The 18,805-nt window shown below is 46.0% G+C and overlaps 1 protein-coding gene across 1 annotated transcript in view; it reads left to right on the plus strand.

The window, feature by feature from the left end:
- MAP4K3 (mitogen-activated protein kinase kinase kinase kinase 3) overlaps positions 1 to 18,805 on the plus strand; it is a 1,235,976-nt gene that overhangs the window by 313,783 nt on the left and 903,388 nt on the right. The window contains exon 5 of the mRNA XM_073628950.1: positions 10,553 to 10,608. Within this exon, the coding sequence (XP_073485051.1) occupies positions 10,553 to 10,608 (56 nt within the window). The remainder of the gene's footprint in view (positions 1 to 10,552; positions 10,609 to 18,805) is intronic.

Genomic DNA, 18,805 nt, shown 5'->3' on the forward strand with positions numbered 1-18,805 from the left:
AACATCACCCGGTGACCACGCCCCCTAAAACGTCACAGTCCCAGCATGCCCAGGGACTGTGACGGCATAAGGGGGCGTGGTCATCACCCGGTGACCACGCCCCCTAAAAGGTCACAGTCCCAGCATGCCCAGGGACTGTGACGGCATAAGGGGGCGGGGTCACCGCCTATATGTCACATCGGAGCGCTCAGAGAGCATTCCAGCCGGAGAGAGCGTCGTGTCAACATGGGAAGAAGAAAAGAAGGGAGAAGGCAGAAGGCAAAAGTCCGGGCCACCGCTAGCAAAAGAGCTGCAGAAGATAGCGGAGGAGGCGGCAGAAGATCAGGACACCGGGAGGAGACGCTGGAGAGACCCCCGGAGTCGGAAGAAGACACCGGAGCTGCCTAATAAATTACTTTAAAAACCTGTGTACTGTGTTTTTTCGTTGACATTTATTTCCCTAGGTGAATGGGTAGGAGTACGATGTACCCCATACTCATTCACAAAGGGTGGGTGGCCGGGATCTGGGGGGATCTGGGGGCCCCCTTATTCAGGAGGGGGGGGGGGGCGCTCGCTCGTCCCCACCCCCACCCCCATTCCTGACCGGCCGGGCTGCGTGCTTGGATAAGGCTCTGGTATGGATTTGGGGGGGACCCCATGCCGTTTTTTTCGGCGTAGGGGGGTTCCCCTTAAGGTCCATACAAAACCCAAGGGCCTGGTATGCTCTTGGAGGGGGGAACCCATGCCGTTTTTCTATTTAAAATTTGGCACGGCGTTCCCCCTCAAGATTCATACCAAACACAGTGTCGGGCATTGGCGGTGATCCAAGTCGGATCCCCGTTCATCGAAAGTCGGACGCATTCCGGCTTCATGTCGCAGGGCAAAGTCGGATCCAAAGTAGGACGGCTGTCGTGTTGCACCAGTGTGAACCCAGCCTAAATCTTACAGTCAAGCTAGTCTATTAAGAGAATGAAGTGGGTTCATTTTGCTGGAATTTTGTTGAACTTGCTAGCACAACTTTATGGCCTCATGCACACCGGACATTTTTACAGCTGTTCTTTTTTTTTTTTTTTCTACAACCAGTAAATTCCCCAGCATGTTATCCTATGTGTCCATGCACACAGGATTTTATCAGCATTTTTTAGCAGGCGTGTTTTCTGGCTGGAAAGAAAACCCAGAACTAGTGGGTTTGAAGAGGAGTTTTTCAGCTGTACAAACGCTCCAACAGCTATCTTGCATTCATAAGCGTTTTTGAGCCATAAGCCTTTGTAGGAGTATAGTTTTGCTAAAAAACGTTTTAAAACTTTAACGTGGCTTTCTACAGCTAAGGCTTCTGCTGTAGTGTCCAGTGTGCATGAGGCCTATATGCTATCTTATGCAACTGAGATGAAGTCTGAAACATTTTGAAAAATATACTTTTCTCTTTCGTTCATTGACGGACACAGCACTTTAGTCTTGACCTTAGGGTTATATCGCCACCTTTAGGAGAGGACTAGGAAGAACACAACAAAAAACAAGCACAGTACTGCCCAGGGGGCGGTCCTACTGGCTATAACCCCTCACTCTGCTCCCAGCAGCTCAGTTTTTTTCTGCCTAGTCTATGAGAAGGACCTGGCTCCCTGTGGGGACCAGTGATCTTTTTGCTGTTTTTGTTTTTTCTTCCTGTGATCTACAATCAACAGCTGGGCTGGGTGACAGGCTGGATAATATAGATCCTGGTAGTCTACCCAGCCTGGCCATCGAGCGCGTGCAGACTTTAGCTCCGCGCTGGGTCGGCCGCGACAGGCCCCATTCTGGTCCGGGGCGGCCGGTGAGCTATAATCTCCGGGGCACACATGACCGGGTTACTGCTGTCAAAGTCACAGTGTTGCCATGGCCGACAGACACTCCGTACTATGCAGGAGATGGGTCTGTCTGTGGAGTGCATCAAGCAGTCCCTGCAGGAGGGGTAAGTATGGTTCCACCTGTTTAGGCAGGATGGAGCAGCTGGGCACACTCTGGGGGGTGGATTAGGGGGTGTCTCCCTCCCTTTCATCTCTCCCTGTCTCTTTCCCTCCTCCCCATGTAAAGGGGGCACTGCGTGGCTGGGCGTAGGGGGTGCACTTACCTGGCCCGGGGGTCCTCCGGGCGGTCTCTGGGTCCTGGCAGGAGGTTGTGCTGTCGCTCGTTTGTTACCTTTGTTTGTTCCCCTCGTTTGGTACCTTCGTTTGCCGCCATGCAGGGGGAATGGTCACTGCGGGAACCGCAGCCATTTTCCTGTAGCCGTGGCCATTTACTTGGGGAGCGGCGGCCATTTTCCCGGCGTTTTCGGGCGCTTTTGGCTGAGGCAGCCATTTGCTTGTAGCCAAGAGGGACGGTGTCTGTTCTCTAGCGCTGGGTGGCTGTTTAAGCCAGGAACAGCGCAGAACTGACACAGAACAAGTCGTGGGTTGGAAGCCGACAGCGGGGAGAACGGACAGCAGCACAGCACAACGCCTTGGTCAGTCTGTTGCAGCTAGGAGGGTGGGCATTTTTTGTCTCTTGCCTTAGGTCCCAGGTGACAGGCGAGAGTGGGTCAGACATGGATCGTCGGATGCTGGCGCTTCTTCCCCAGACAGCCCTGTGATAGCAACCGGTTCCCCTGCACCTGCGGTGCCCCTGGACGCTCTGACTGTGGTCCTGGAATCATTTTCTTCCAGGGTGGAAGCGGTGTGCAGGCGCAAGGTGGGTAAAAAACGCCCCCCCCCCCCCCCCCCGTCTTCCGGGGAAAGCTCTGATTCAGACTTGGGTCCCGCTGTAGCAGGCGGCCCCTGTTCTGACGCTTCAGAGGTTGTGGACCATGACCCTTCCGACAGTGAGGAGGAATACTCCGCGTCCGTTTTAGCGCAGGAAAAAGCGCTAGTGGGGGCACTTATCACGGCGGTGCGGGATACCTTAAAGATAGAGGATACGGCTGGGGCATCTGCAGATGTGTCGGTCCCTTTTGGATCCCACAAGCCGGTCGCACTGCTAAGGTTTTTCCCTACCTAAATTATTTTGATAAGTTTATTTACAAGGAGTGGGAACGCCTGCAGCGTGCCTTTTCAGGCCCGAGGTGAATGGCGGTGCGTTACCCCTTTTGAGGAGAGTTTTCTGAAAAAAAATGGACATCTCCTCTGGTCGTTGACCCCCCGGTATCTAGGTTAAATAAGGTGACCATGATTCCGGTGGAAGGGTCCCCCTCTTTCAAGGACCCTGCCAACAGAAGGACCGAGGCGGTTGCCCTGTCCATGTTTACGGTGGTGGGGTCGGCGCATCGGCCGGTGTTAGCCACGGCTCTGGTGTCACAAACACTTACTGAATGGGCTAAGTTGTTGCGCCGCGAGTTGCGGCAGGAGCAGGTTTCCCCAGTCTGTGTGGAACTGGCAGACCAGTTGGTGCACGGCCTTAAGTATATTTGTGATGCGGCCCTGGATATGGCCCCTTTGCTTTCTAGAGCCTCGGTATCAGCTGTAGTGCTGCGTCGGCTGATTTGGCTCAAGTGTTGGTCCAGACATCTAAGAAAGCACTGGCGGAGTTGCCCTTCCAAGGTGGGAGGCTGTTTGGCGCCTCGCTGGATGACATTATTAAAAATGTTACTGGGGGAAAGAGTACTTTACTCCCACAGTCCAGAAAGGGTAAGGAGCCGCGCAGTAGGCAGGAGCCCTCTTTTTTTCCGCTCAGAAAAGGCTTTTTCGTCCACCCGTGTCGCCGGGTAAGCGTTCCCAGTCCGACAAGGTGCCCGCTGAGGGACCAAAGTGCCCTTGGTATCGCAAGCCAAACAAGCCTGCGAACAAATCGGCTTCCACATGAAGGTTCGCCCCCGCCCGACTCTCGGGTGGGGGGTAGCCTTCGGGAGTTTGCAGACTGGTGGACTTCTCTTCTTTCCGACCAGTGTGTCTGCGATCTGGTTGTGTCAGGCTACAAAATAGTTTCTTTCTTGTCTGCCAGACAGGTTTTTTTCCCTCCAACCTTCATCTTCTTCCGGCTCGTCGGGAGGCCCTGTTTGGGACAGTACAGGACTTACTACTGCGTGGGGTGATAGTGCCTGTACCGACATTAGAAAGGTTTCAGGGATTCTACTCCAATCTGTTTGTAATCCCGAGGAAGAAAAGGGTCCGTCCGGTCCTGGATCTCAAGACCCTCAATTGTTTTGTGAAGGTGCGGAGGTTTAGGATGAAAAAGGTTCGTTACGTGGTTGCTGCACTTTAGGGTGATTTCCTGGCGTCTTTGGACATCTCCTCCCAGGGGGCCATACATGGCTTGCACCTGCTTCCTCTCCCTCCCACTCAAATCAGCTGTTGTAATCCAATATCAACAGCTGATTGGAGGAAAGAGGCTTCTTAAATCAGCTGATTCTCATGTCAGACATCCTCCACACGCTGCGGGATGTTACCGGCCTGAACAGCTACTTGATCCGATTCACTCTCATGTCATGTAAGTTAAACCACTTTTATTCACTAACTATGATACCAACCTAAGCTAGCCAACTTTACTTCTATTTTGGCTATAACTGGGACTTTTTTTGCTGGATTGAGTTCACACTAGACTGATAGTCATATGCTTTAAAACACCCTATGCATTACAATCAACTCCCAACTAAACAAAAAAACTGATTAGTTCTATTTGGAGGCTATACAACCATAATAATTCTTGTATACTTCTCTATTCATGTAGCACTTGGAGAAACAAATCCTTGAATCTGCATTTTTATAAATGAACAAGCACTACCTATTGGTTATGCAAGCTCTACCCTAAATCTGCTAATCACATCTATATTTGGCTCTGTCTGGGACCTCTTTGTTGATTCCCAGTCAACTTGATAGATTAACCCCATACAATATTAACTACAGTGGCTTGCGAAAGTATTCGGCCCCCTTGAACTTTTCAACCTTTTGCCACATTTCAGGCTTCAAACATAAAGATATAAAATTTTAATTTTTTGTGAAGAATCACCAACAAGTGGGACACAATTGTGAAGTGGAACGAAATCTATTGGATATTTTAAACTTTTTTAGCAATTAAAAAACTGAAAAGTGGTGCGTGCAAAATTATTCGGCCCCTTTACTTTCAGTGCAGCAAACTCACTCCAGAAGTTCAGCGAGGATCTCTGAATGATCCAATGTTGTCCTAAATGGCTGATGGTGATAAATAGAATCCACCTGTGTGTAATCAAGTCTCTGTATAAATGCACCTGCTCTGTGATAGTCTCAGGGTTCTGTTGAAAGCGCAGAGAGCATCATGAAGACCAAGAAACACACCAAGCAGGTCCGTAATACTGTTGTGGAGAAGTTTAAAGCCGGGTTTGGATACAAAAAGATTTCCCAAGCTTTAATCATCCCAAGGAGCACTGTGCAAGCGATCATTTTGAAATGGAAGGAGTATCAGACCACTGCAAATCTACCAAGACCTGGCTGTCCCTCTAAACTTTCAGCTCAGACAAGGAGAAGACTGATCAGAGATGCAGCCAAGAGGCCCATGATCACTCTGGATGAACTGCAGAGAACTACAGCTGAGGTGGGAGAGTCTGTCCATAGGACAACAATCAGTCGTACACTGCACAAATCCTGGCCTTTATGGAAGAGTGGCAAGAAGAAAGCCATTTCTCAAAGATATCCATAAAAAGTCTTGTCTAAAGTTTGCCACAAGCCACCTGGGAGACACACCAAACATGTGGAAGAAGGTGCTCTGGTCCGATGAAACCAAAATCGAACTTTTTGGCCACAATGCAAAACGATATGTTTGGCGTAAAAGCAACACAGCTCATCACACTCAACACACCATCCCCACTGTCAAACATGGTGGTGGCAGCATCATGGTTTGGGCCTGCTTTTCTTCAGCAGGGACAGGGAAGATGGTTAAAATTGAGGGGAAGATGGATGCAGCCAAATACAGGACCATTTTGGATGAAAACCTGTTGGAGTCTGCAAAAGACCTGAAACTGGGACGGAGATTTATCTTCCAACAAGACAATTATCCCAAACATACAGCAAAATCTACAAAGGAATGGTTCACAAATAAACATATCCAGGTGTTAGAATGGCCAAGTCAAAGTCCAGACCTGAATCCAATCAAGAATCTGTGGAAAGAGCTGAAAACTGCTGTTCACAAACGCTCTCCATCCAACCTCACTGAACTCGAGCTATTTTGCAAGGAAGAATGGGCAAGAATTTCAGTCTCTCGATGTGCAAAACTGATAGAGACATACCCCAAGCGACTTGCAGCTGTAATCGCAGCAAAAGGTGGCTCTACAAAGTATTAACGCAAGGGGGCCGAATAATTTTGCATGCCCCACTTTTCATTTTTTTATTAGTTAAAAAAGTTTCAAAAATCCAAAAGATTTCGTTCCACTTCACAATTGTGTCCCACTTGTTGGTGATTCTTCACAAAAAATAAAAATGTTATATCTTTATGTTTGAAGCCTGAAATGTGGCAAAAGGTTGAAAAGTTCAAGGGGGCCGAATACTTTCGCAAGCCACTGTATATGATGACTACTATACTTTAGACCTAGCCTCACTATACATACTGTACATGTGACAGGTGTGTCTCTGCCAAGCAAATCTAGTCCCACCTAGCCACCTAACACCACAGTATCTATATTATTTCTTTTTAGGCAACCCTTTAGCGTAAGGACACAATAATTTAAAATAATACCTGCAATCCAAATAGACAACTAATTGAATATCCTATCTTATCTACTACCTCTCTAGCTATCACTATATACACCTATGAACATCAACTTTTGAGCCACCTTCAGGTATGAACTTTATTTTGCAAACCAACTTCTTTACTATATTAAAATAGGACCTCCTACTATATATTTATGTCATTACATTTTTTGCAGGATTTTCCTCTCGGCCTCAGTGGAGCCTCAAGCATTTAGTTTACGCCCACATTTCCTGGGCTTTTCTTTTCTTTTTGAAGAGAACAACATATATATACTCTTGGTGGAGTACAAAAACCCACTTCTACCTGTTTACATCATCTCCAACACATAGATATTTGTTCAATTTGAAATCAAGAGCATACTGGGCAGGCAGACTTTGCCATTGTCGCTGTTTTTAATCACAATTTTTATGGAATGTCAAGTCAGCCAATACAGTGTTTAATGTAAGTGTATCAGATATGAAAATTACATTATGAAATGCTTTATTGATGGATACTCAGATATTGATTATTATCTTTTCAATATATCTTCGTTAACATAGAACTATTTAAAGCATACACTATCCCTGAGGAAGGAGTTTAATTGACTCCGAAACGCGTCGGGTGAAAAAGTACTGCTTCAAAACTCTGTATATACACGATTGTAATACTGATGGATTTACATTCCTAAACAATAGATGTTATAGTTGTTGTTATATTTTATTATGTCAATTCAATAAATTATATTTGTACCAAGTATACCTCTTTTATGATTGCTACATGTGCCTGAAAAGTCCACCACTAGGTGACCCCCTTTGCTTTGGACATCAAGGACGCATACTTGCATGTACCCATATGTGTCAGACACAAGAGGTTCCTGTGATTTGCGGTCGGGGACGAGCACTACCAGTTTGTAGCTCTTCCCTTTGACTTAACTTCGGCACCAAGGGTCTTCACCAAGGTGCTGGCTCCGATTCTGACGTTTCTGAGACAACGAGGGATCGCGATTGTGGGTTACCTGCATGACCAGCTCCTGAGAGCAGCTTCTGCCTCAGAGTTAAGGGAGGATGTGGCGATCACCATGCAGACTCTTCAGGAGTTTGGCTGGGTGTTGAAACTCCAGAAGTCGGTGTTGCTGCCAACCCAGCACCTGGAATACTTGGTGTTGATCCTGGACTCCTCAAAGGCGAGAGTCTTTCTTCTGTCAAGCAAGCTGCAGACTCTCCAATCCGCAGTGTGGTTACTGATGTCCCGCAGGTGGTCGTCGCTGCGTTTTTGCATGCGAGTTTTGGGCCTCATGGTAGCCACTTTCGGGGCGGAAGCGTATGCTCAATTCCACACTCTGGGTTTGCAGAAAGAGATTCTGTCCAAATGGGACAAGTCTCCGACATCCCTGGATTGTCAAATCCGGGTGAGCCAGCTAGCCAGGGCTTCGCTTCTCTGGTGGCTGAGGTCCCCGGCCCTTTGGTCCGGGAAATCATTTCTTCCTCTTCATTGGACGGTGATCACGACGGACGCCAGCCTGACCAGCTGGGGGGAAATTTGGGGCATCCAGTCGGCCCAGGGTCGCTGGACGCAGGAAGAATCCTGCCTGCCGATCAATGTGCTGGAGCTGCGGGCGATCAGGCGGTGCCTCTCCACATGGTCGCAGAGACTGCAGGGTCGTCCTGTCAGGATCCAGTCGGACAACGCCACGGCGGTGGCATATGTCTATGATCAGGGAGGGACAAGGAGCTCAGCGGTGGCACTGGAGGTCTCCCACATCCTACAGTGGGCAGAGCGGCGCGTGCCGGCTCTGTCAGCCATGTACATTCCGGGCGTAGAAAACTGGCAGGCGGACTACCTCAGTCGTCAGTTGCTGGACTAGGGGGAATGGCCACTGCATCCGGAAGTGTTTGGGCACATTTGCCTATGGTAGGGCATGCCAGATGTGGATCTCCTGGCCTCTCGGCTCAATCAGAAGATGTAGAGGTTTGTGGCCAGATCAAAGGATCCCTGGGCGGACGCGTCAGACGCGTTTGTGGCCCCATGGGGGCATTATCGGCTAATTTATGCCTTTCCCCCTTTCAGGCTCCTCCCTCGTCTGCTGCGCAGAGTGGAGGCCGAGGGGATTCCGGTGATTCTGATTGCCCCAGACTGGCCTCGACATCCTTTGTACGCCGACTTAGTACGAATGGTCGCAGATGTTCCTTGGCGGCTGCCGGTGCAGGAGGACCTTCTGTCTCAAGGTCTGATTCTCCACCCTGCTTTACCGTCACTGGCTTTAACGGCATGGCTGTTGAAAGCCAGGTGCTGAGGGATCGAGGGCTGTCGGCTTTGGTAATTTCCACTATGCTAAGGGCGCGAAAGACCTCTTCCAGGAAGATTTATCATCGCATCTGGAAGGCCTACATCTCCCTGTGTGAGGAGGTGGGGTGGCATCCGCGTTCATATTTGGTTTCCAGGATCCTGCTGTTTCTGCAGTGAGGAGTGGATCAGAAGCTTGCATTAAACACCATTAAAGGGCAAATATCAGCTTTGGCTGTCTTTTTTCAGCGACCCTTGGCAAGTCAATCATTGGTGCGTATGTTTGTTCAGGGGGTTTGGCATGTGGCTCCTCTGGTACGTCCGCCGCTGCCCCGTTGGATCTGAATCTGGTGCTCTCGGTGCTTCAGAAGCCGCCGTTTGAAAACATTAGGGAGATCCCTTTATTGACGCTCTCTCAGAAAGTAGGTCTTTCTAGTGGCTATTACATCTGCAAGGTGGGTTTCTGAGTTGGCGGCCTTGTCGTCATGCAAATCTCCTTGTTTGATCATCCACAAGGATAAGGCGGTGCTGCGTCCGCAGCCCTCTTTTCTTCCTAAGGTTGTTGCGGCCTTTCATCTAAATGAGGACATTGTGCTTCCGTCCTTATGTCCACAGCCATCGCATCCCAAGGAGGTTGCTTTACATTCTTTGGATGTGGTCCGGGCTGTGTGGGTGTATCTGTCTGCTACGGCTCCTTTCCGGAGGTCTGACTCTGTTTGTCTCGGTGGCTGGTCCGAAGAAGGGCCTGGCGGTCTTGTCGGCCACCATTTCTCTGTGGATCAGACAGATTGTTGTTCAGGCTTATGCCATAAGGGGGCGGCGCCTCCCTTTTCCGTCACGGCGCATTCCACCAGGGCAATTGGTGCTTCCTGGGCTTTCCGGCATCAAGCCTCCGTTTCACAGGGGTGCAAGGCGGCTACCTGGTCGTCAGTACACACTTTCACCAAATTTTACAAGGTCGATGTGGGCGCATCTTCGGATGCATGCTCTGGCCGCAAGGTTTTGCAGATGGCCATCTGAGGTTGTGGCTCCTCTGATGGGGAGTTTTTTGTTGTGGGTGGAGTTTATTTTTCTCTGTGTTCCCACACCTCAATTTTGGCACTGCTTGGGGACGTCCCTAAGGTCAAGACTAAAGTGCTGTGTCCGTCAATGAACGAAAGAGAAAATGGGATTTTTGTACTTACCGTAAAATCCCTTTCTCTGAAGTTCATTGACGGACACAGCACCCACCCCTCCTATTTATGTTTGTACTGCTTTTTGACGAACTGAGCTGCTGGGAGCAGAGTGAGGGGTTATAGCCAGTAGGACCGCCCCCTGGGCGGTACTGTGCTTGTTTATTTTGTTGTGTTCTGCCTAGTCCTCTCCTAAAGGTGGCGCTATAACCCTAAGGTCAAGACTAAAGTGCTGTGTCCGTCAATGAACTTCAGAGAAAGGGATTTTACGGTAAGTAAAAAAATCACATTTTTTTTTTTTAGAAACAAAATGTATATATGCATATAATCACATCTAATAGCTGCATTTTTAAACATGTTACTTTAAATTGGAAGAAAATTATTAATTTATTTACTGCATATGCTTTGCCTTGGTATACTCTATTAGTACAGTAGAGTCTAAGTGTTCTTTATTTTGTTATTTTACTCCACAGTAACGGGGCCCCTCTCAGAACAACAGATTGCCTATGTTTCCCGAGAAACACTGCAGGTATGCTACCTTTTAGTTGCATTTTGTGATTTAAAAATAATCTTGAAGGTTTTGCTGTCCAAAGAACGTAATCCAGAATACAGTGTTTAACATCATTGTTTGACCTGAAAATTGTATCCTTTATCCTTGTAAGTGGAGGCAGTGCTCACCCAAGTGGCATACTTTTTGTGATGCTGAACCATTAATTTTCTAGATGTTGTAGTTGGGTCACAATGTATTATTTTAATGAAAGCTTCATGTACAAAAAAGATTGAAAGCAATTGTTATACTTGCGTCCATAAGTTAAAGTGTTTGTTAACCCAAATATTCAAAGCTGTGCCAGCCCCTCTATTATAGGCAGGCATAGCACACTGTATAAGTCTTTTATAAAAATTAGGCATGTAAATACCTTTTTAGGGCGATCTTCAGGCTGGTCACGTGATCGCGGCCGCTGTACACCTCTGATACATGGCTTCTGCAGGAGAGGCTGAGATCTCCCACTGATGTCACCTGGGGAGGTCACATGGCCTCTCAGCCCCTCCCGCAGTAGCCCTGGAGACTGGCCGCGAGTCACATGACCGGCCTGAAGATCACGCTAAAATCGTATTTACATGCCTTTTTTTTATAAAAGACTTTATACAGTGTGCTTTGCCTGCTTATAATAACATTTTGTAAAAGTTTATTTCTACTAAAAGCGGTGAGTGTGTGTGTGTGTGTGTGTGTGTGTGGGGGGTGTAGACAGAGACACAGAACACGGTTTCGACAGGCAGGGAGGAGGGGGTGAGGGGGAGAGAGAAGAGCAGAGAGGACAGCTGTGGATGACGGAGGGACGTACGCAGACCACGGAGGTCAGGGCTCAGCAGCCATGATTATTGTGGTCAGTGCAGAGAGGGGGACACAGGAAGTGGCAAGATCAGCCAGGTTTTTTACAGTTTAGAGGGGGGCAGATTACACCGCACAAGCACTGTGCTGTTTTTTTTTTTTTTTTTGGATCTAACCAGAAGAAAGCTATAAGTCTCTATCTGTGATCAATTAAATAACATAAAATCGCATAATAAATGAATAAATCGCATAAATGTGTTGACACTAAAAACATTCAAATCGTGATAATCAACATCATGTGTAAGTAAATAAAGGTGTATAAGCACTTCTTAATGTGGATATCTCTAAATCACATTAAATACATAAAATCAAAAAAGCAAAAAACATATCCTTATAAATGGTGCAAAACATACAAAGTGCCAGTGCTTTTTGGTGATCTAGATATCGCTATTCAAACAAATCAATCCAAAGCAGTATGAATAATAAATGGTATAAATAAATGTCCCAACAGTGGTGATTTAACCCTTTCATGACTAAGCCTATTTTTGAAATTTGGTGTTTACAAGTTAAAATCCGTATTTTTTGCTAGAAAATTACTTAGAGTTCCCAAACATTATATATATTTTTTTAGCAGAGAATCTAGAGAATAAAATGGCGATTGTTGCAATATTTTTTATCACACGGTATTTGTGCAGCGGTGTTTTAAACGCAAATTTTTGGAAAAGGGACACTTTCATGAATTAAAAAAAATCCAAACAGTAAAGTTACCCCAATTTTTTTGTATAATGTGAAAGATGATGTTACGCCGAGTAAATAGATACCAAACATGTCACCCTTTATAATTGCACGCACTCGTGGAATGGCGACAAACTACGGTACCTATGAATTTCCATAGGCGACGCTTTAAAATTTTTTTACGGTTACCAGGTTTAAGTTACAGAGGAGGTCTAGGGCTAGAATTATTGCTCTCACTCTGACGATCGCGGCGATACCTCACATGTGTGATTTGAACACCGTTTACATATGCTGGCGCGACTTCCGCGGGGACAGGGGCACTTTAAAATTTTTTTTTTTTTATTTTATTTATTTTATTTATTTTTTTACTTTATAAATTGTGTTTTAAAAAAAAAAAATTTTTTTTTTACTTTTATTGCTGTCATAAGGAATGTAAACATCCCTTGTGACAGTAATAGGTGGTGACAGGTACTCTTTATGGAGGGATGGGGGGTCTAAAAGACCCCCCATCCCTCCTTTACACTTCAAAGTATTCAGATCGCCGAAAACGGCGATTCTGAATACTGTGTACTTTTTTAAATTCTGCGCCATTGGCAGCCGAGTAAACGGGAAGTGACGTCATGACGTCGCTTCCGCGTTTACAACGAGAAGGCTGGAACGAAGCTGCCCACAGCTTCGTTCCAGCCCACCCACCGGCCGCCGAAGGCACACGATCAGACACCGGGCCTCCGGACGGAATAGGCTTTTTCACACTGCTAGACACAGAACGAGTTCGCTGCTCGTAGGAGAGAGGCTTGCTCTGCACTGTTTTTATGTGAGTACATCTGCTTAAAGATTCTTAATAAAGCATCACCTGGTTTAAACATACTTCACTATCAAGTACCTTTTGTCCTGCATATTCCTGCATACATATATCTGAGATGTGGAGGCTGAGCTAGGACCCGCGCTGGTCCAGGACCCCAGCTAGGACCATAGCCACTTGTAACCAGCTGCCATTAGGATTACTCAACACCGGCAAGCGTGGATATAGGGACGCGTTTGAGGCTCAGGACCTGGCGTCTTAGCTACATTTCTTGCGGTTGACCTAGCATCACTAGGTAAGGGGCCACTGCTCACATTAGTGTTTTATGCACGAAGAGGACACTGAATGAATTGCATCCCAGACACCCCAATGTTGTCTTATTGAAAACACCAGAATTTGTTTTTGCACCTTAAAAGACTTTTACACCGGCACTTTAAGTTTGCTGCACCTACTGGCATGTCATTTTGTCATTTGACTGCAGGCCAACACTATTTATTTTAAATCACCACTGTTGGGACATTTATTTATATCATTTATTATTCATACTGCTTTGGATTGATTTGTTTGAATAGCGATATCTAGATCACCCAAAAGCACTGGCACTTTGTACGTTTTACACCATTTATAAGGATATGTTTTTTGCTTTTTTGATTTTATGTATTTAATGTGATTTAGAGATATCCACATTAAGAAGTGCTTATACACCTTTATTTACTTACACATGATGTTGATTATCACGATTTGAATGTTTTTAGTGTCAACACATATTTATGCGATTTATTCATTTATTATGCGATTTTATGTTATTTAATTGATCACAGATAGAGACTTATAGCTTTCTTCTGGTTAGCGCAGCACCTCCCCCTCTTATATCTCAGTTCGTTTCTGGGTTTTTGTCTGACCCTTGTTTCGGTGCATGCAGCTGTCCAGTCGCATACGTGCGTTTTACCTTTTTTTCTGAGTTCTTGTCTTCCTTTCTTTTTCTAATTGGGTAGCGCAGGAATATTCTTATTACATTAAATAATGGGTAACTGTTTTACAATAAGGGGGTATACATATTTCCCCATTCTGGAATTATACATTAAAGCAGACATGTACATATATATATAACACAGTTACCTAGTGTTAGGTACATATAACCTCGTTTTTTGTAGAACTTAAAACAAACACAAACAAAGCTAATAAAACAAAAGAAATAAGAAAAAGAAAAAGGAAAACTCACACTTTTAAAATAATAGAAAAAAATAAGTTAACATAAGATAAAATAAAATAATATAAAATATTATAAGGCATAAGTTCATTCCTCCAGGCTTGTCTATGGGCCTTGTTACCATATGAGTTCCCTTCTGCACAGCATATGCATTATAGGAGAGGCCTCAGGCTCAAGAGGAGTGCCTATCTACAACAATAGAGTCTTTATAACCGTAGCAGTCTATCCATTATTAATTGGGGGGAGCAAGGTTGGGGTTATCCAGCCAATTTTGCCATATAAGGTCAAATTTTTTGGGAGCCTTCCGGTGTCGATATGCCAACTGCTCCCTAAGAAGGAGGGAATTGACATATGCCATCCACTGGGCCTTCGTAGGCACGTTATTCGCAAGCCAATAACGTGCTATGAGTTTTCTGGCCAAGTATAGTAGTCTAGTTACAATTATATAGACGCCTTTTGGATACATTTCAGCATCCACCGAGCCCAGAAGACATACCAAAAGTGTACATGGAATGGGCGTCTGTGTTACAGCGGATACAGTCTGTGTGACCTCTGTCCAATATCTAGCAAGTTTCGGGCAGCGCCATATCATGTGTATGAAATCTCCCCTGTGTGTGGCACATTTAGGGCATTAGGGGGAGTTTCTTGTGCCCCATTCATATAGTTGTTTGGGTGTATGATATGACCTATCAAGTATAAACAATTGTGAGAGTTTGAGATGCCGCAATTGACACCGCCGGGATCGACTCCAGGGCCATGTCCCATTGGTCACCGTCTTTGTCACCCACATCCGTGGACCAATGTGTTCTACATTTAAGTAGGGCTGGATTATGGAATGTGGCCACCAAGGTAGCATAAGCCCCGGATATCACTCCCTTGGGCCTGTCAGCTTGCAGGACCTCCTGCATCAGAAAAGAACTAGTGATATTTAAGCTGACCGCCCGTGTCTGGGTTTGAAAAGCATGCCTGAGGTGGAGGTATTGATAGAACTGATTCCGTGTTAAAGAGAATTCCCTGCATAGGTTTTCAAATGATTTGAGTACATTGCCATTATATAATTGTGTAAGGAACCATATCCCTATTTTTGACCAAGAGATGAATACCTGTAGTTTGAGTAGCTCAGGGTAGTTGGGGTTGTTCCAAATGGGGGTAAACTCCATTGGACCATGTATAGTTAGTGCTCTTTTAACTGCCTTCCAAACCTTCTGGAGTAGTATTGCCGTTGGGGAGCACAAGGGGTTACCCGGTAGACCCATCTCCAAATGGGAGCCAGCTGTTAATATGGGGTTGGTGCAAGACATCAATTGTATAATGGGGTCATCTGACTCAAGTTGTTGCAGCTGTGATGCTAACAAATACATCTTGGAGTGTGGTACCGCCAGGCCCCCCGTCCTTGCCAAATTGTAGTGTTGTTAGGCTGATACAGGCTCTACCTTTTTTCCAAATAAGATCGCAAAATTGGGTGTCAATCTTCTTAAGCCGTTTGTTGGTAATCCGCATAGGAATTGTGGAAGATACAGTATCTCACAAAAGTGAGTACACCTCTCACATTTTTTAAAATATTTTATTATATCTTTTCATGTGACAACACTGAAAAAATTACACTTTGCTACAATGTAAAGTAGTGAGTGTACAGCTTGTAGAACAGTGTAAATTTTCTGTCCCCTCAAAATAACTCAACACACAGCCATTAATGTCTAAACCACTGGCAACAAAAGTGAGTACACTCCTAACTGAAAATGACCAAATTGAGCCCAATTAGCCATTTTCCCTCCCCGGTATCATGCGACTCGTTAGTGTTACAAGGTCGCAGGTGTGTTAAATTTTGCTGTTATCGCTCTCACTCTCTCATACTGGTCACTGGAAGTTCAACATGGCACATCATGGCAAAGAACTCTCTATTGGATCTGAAAAAATTAATTGTTGCTCTAAATAAAGATGGCCTAGGCTATAAGAGGATCGCCAAGACCCTAAAACTGAGGTGCAGCATGGTTTGCCAAGACAATACAGAGGTTTAACAGGACAGGTTCCACTCAGAACAGGCCTCGCCATGGTCGACTAAAGAAGTAAGAAGTTAAGAGTGTGATATCCAGAGGTTGTATTTGGGAAATAGACGTATGAGTGCTGCCAGCATTGCTACAGAGGTTGAAGGAGTGGGGGGTCAGACTGTCAGTGCTCAGACCATACGCTGCACGCTGCATCAAATTGGCCTGCATGGCTATCGTCCCAGAAGGAAGCCTCTTCTTAAGATGATGCACAAGAAAGCCCGCAAACAGTTTGCTGAAGACAAGCAGACTAAGGACATGGATTACTGGAACCATGTCTTGTGGTCTGATGAGACCAAGATAAACATAATTGGTTCAGATGGTGTCAAGCGTGTGTGGCGGCAACCAGGTGAGGAGTACAAAGACAAGTATGTCTTGCCTACAGTGAAGCATGGTGGTGGGAGTGTCATGGCCTGGGACTGCATGAGTACTGCCGGCACTGGGGAGCTCCAGTCCATTGAGGGAACCATGAATGCCAACATGTACTGTGACATATTGAAGCAGAGCACGATCCCCTCCCTTCGTAGACTGGGCCTCAGGGCAGTATTCAAACATGATAATGACCCCAAACACACCTCCAAGACGACCACTGCCTTGCTAAAGAAGCTGAGGGTAAAAGTGATGAACTGGCCAAGCATGCCTCCAGACCTAAACTCTATTGAGCATCTGTGGGGCATCCTTAAACAGAAGGTGAAGGAGTGCAAGGTCTCTAACATTCGCCGCTCCATGATGTCATCATGGAGGAGCGGAAAAGGACTCCAGTGGCAACCTGTGAAGCTCTGGTGAACTCCATGCCCAATAGGGTTAAGGCAGTGCTGGAAAATAATTGTGGCCACACAAAATATTGACACTTTGGGCCCAATTTGGACATTTTCACTCGTGTACTCACTTTTGTTGCCAGCGGTTTAGACATTAATGGCTGTGTGTTGAGTTGTTTTGAGGGGACAGCAAATTTACACTGTTATACAAGCTGTACACTTACTACTTTACATTGTAGCAAAGGGTCATTTCTTCAGTGTTGTCACATGAAAAGATATAATTAAAAATTTACAAAACTTTTAGGGGTGTACTCAGTTTTGTGAGATACTGTATATAGAAGTTGCGGGGCCCAGATCATTTTGATCAAATTCACCCTCCCTACCACTGATAGTGAAAGCTTACACCATCCCTGGCATTTTACACGTTGTTTTTCCAGTAGGGGTGCTAGGTTCAGTTTCAGGCATTCAGTAGGGTCCGGTGATATCACTACTCCCAGATATTTAAAAGTGTTAACAATGGCTATTTGGGACGCCTCTGAGGGGAGAGGTGATATTAATGGGTCTAGGGGCATAAGTACGGATTTGGACCAATAGTGAATCCAGAAAATTCACCAAATTTAGTAATGGTTGCTATTATTGTCCGCAGTGAGTCTCCTGAGACTGCCAGATATAGTAGGGCATCGTCTGCATACAGAGATAACTTGTCCTCCAGTCGACCCCTGCGGAATCCCACAATGTTCCCATTATTGCGGATTAGCATTGCGAGTGGCTCTACTGCTAGCGCAAATAAAAGAGGTGACAACGGGCAGCCCTGACGAGTACCCCGGTGTAAGTGGAGGGGCTGGGAGAGGGAGTTATTGACTCGTACCCTGGCCCGGGGTTCAGAATAAAGCACCTTCACCCAGTTAATAAAAGTTTTCCCCAGGCCAAAGCCAGCCAGGATTTCCCAGAGATAGGGCCACTCAACAGCATCAAAAGCCTTGGCAGCGTCCAAGGACAGAATGACCCTACCTCCGGGATTATCTACTGGAGTTTAAATATTGAAGAAGAGGCGTCCAATGTTGTCCGCCATGGACCTTGTCAGCATAAGTCTGGACTGGTCACGATGTACCAGTCGCCCAACAATACCCGCAAGTCTGCTGGCAAGGACCCTCGCCAGCAGCTTGACATCAATATTTAGCAGCGATATGGAACTGTATGAATCCAGCATCTGTCTATCCTTGCCCGGCTTGGGAAGGACCACTAATAATGGCCTCCTTAATTGAGTCAGGCAGATATCCCATCTTAGACGCCTCTTGTAGGGCCCGCAATAGCGGGGGCAGGAGGATAGACCCATACCTGGTGTATACCTCGACAGGTAGCCCATCCGATCCAGGAGATTTGTGGTTTGGTGCATCTGCTAGTGCCTCAGTCAGCTCTTCTATCATGATTGGGGAATCTAGTGCTTCTTTTTCAGCCGCAGTCACCTGGGGAAAAGTACAGTCCCTTAAAAACAAAGCCAGGTCAGAGGGGGTATTGTTAGTTTTAGCCCTAAAAACAAAGCCAGGTCAGAGGGGGTATTGTTAGTTTTAGAGGTATATAAATCTGCATAAAATTGCTGAAACATATCCAAAATGTCAACAGTAGAAGTGCTAATCTCTCCATTGGAGTTTTTAATTTCTGTAATGGAAGTAGACTCTTGCTACGCCTTAGCAATCATATCCAATAAGTGACCTGTATTCTCTCCCTCCTCAAAATAGTTCTGTTGAAAGAAATATCTCTTTTTCAGCTGTTGATAATACCACCTTGTTATATAGTGATTGGGCCTCTTTCCAGCCATTTTGGTTGGCTGGAGTGGGATCCGTCA

Source organism: Aquarana catesbeiana, linkage group LG04 (genome assembly GCF_042186555.1).
Source record: "Aquarana catesbeiana isolate 2022-GZ linkage group LG04, ASM4218655v1, whole genome shotgun sequence".
Taxonomy (NCBI): Eukaryota; Metazoa; Chordata; class Amphibia; order Anura; family Ranidae; genus Aquarana; species Aquarana catesbeiana.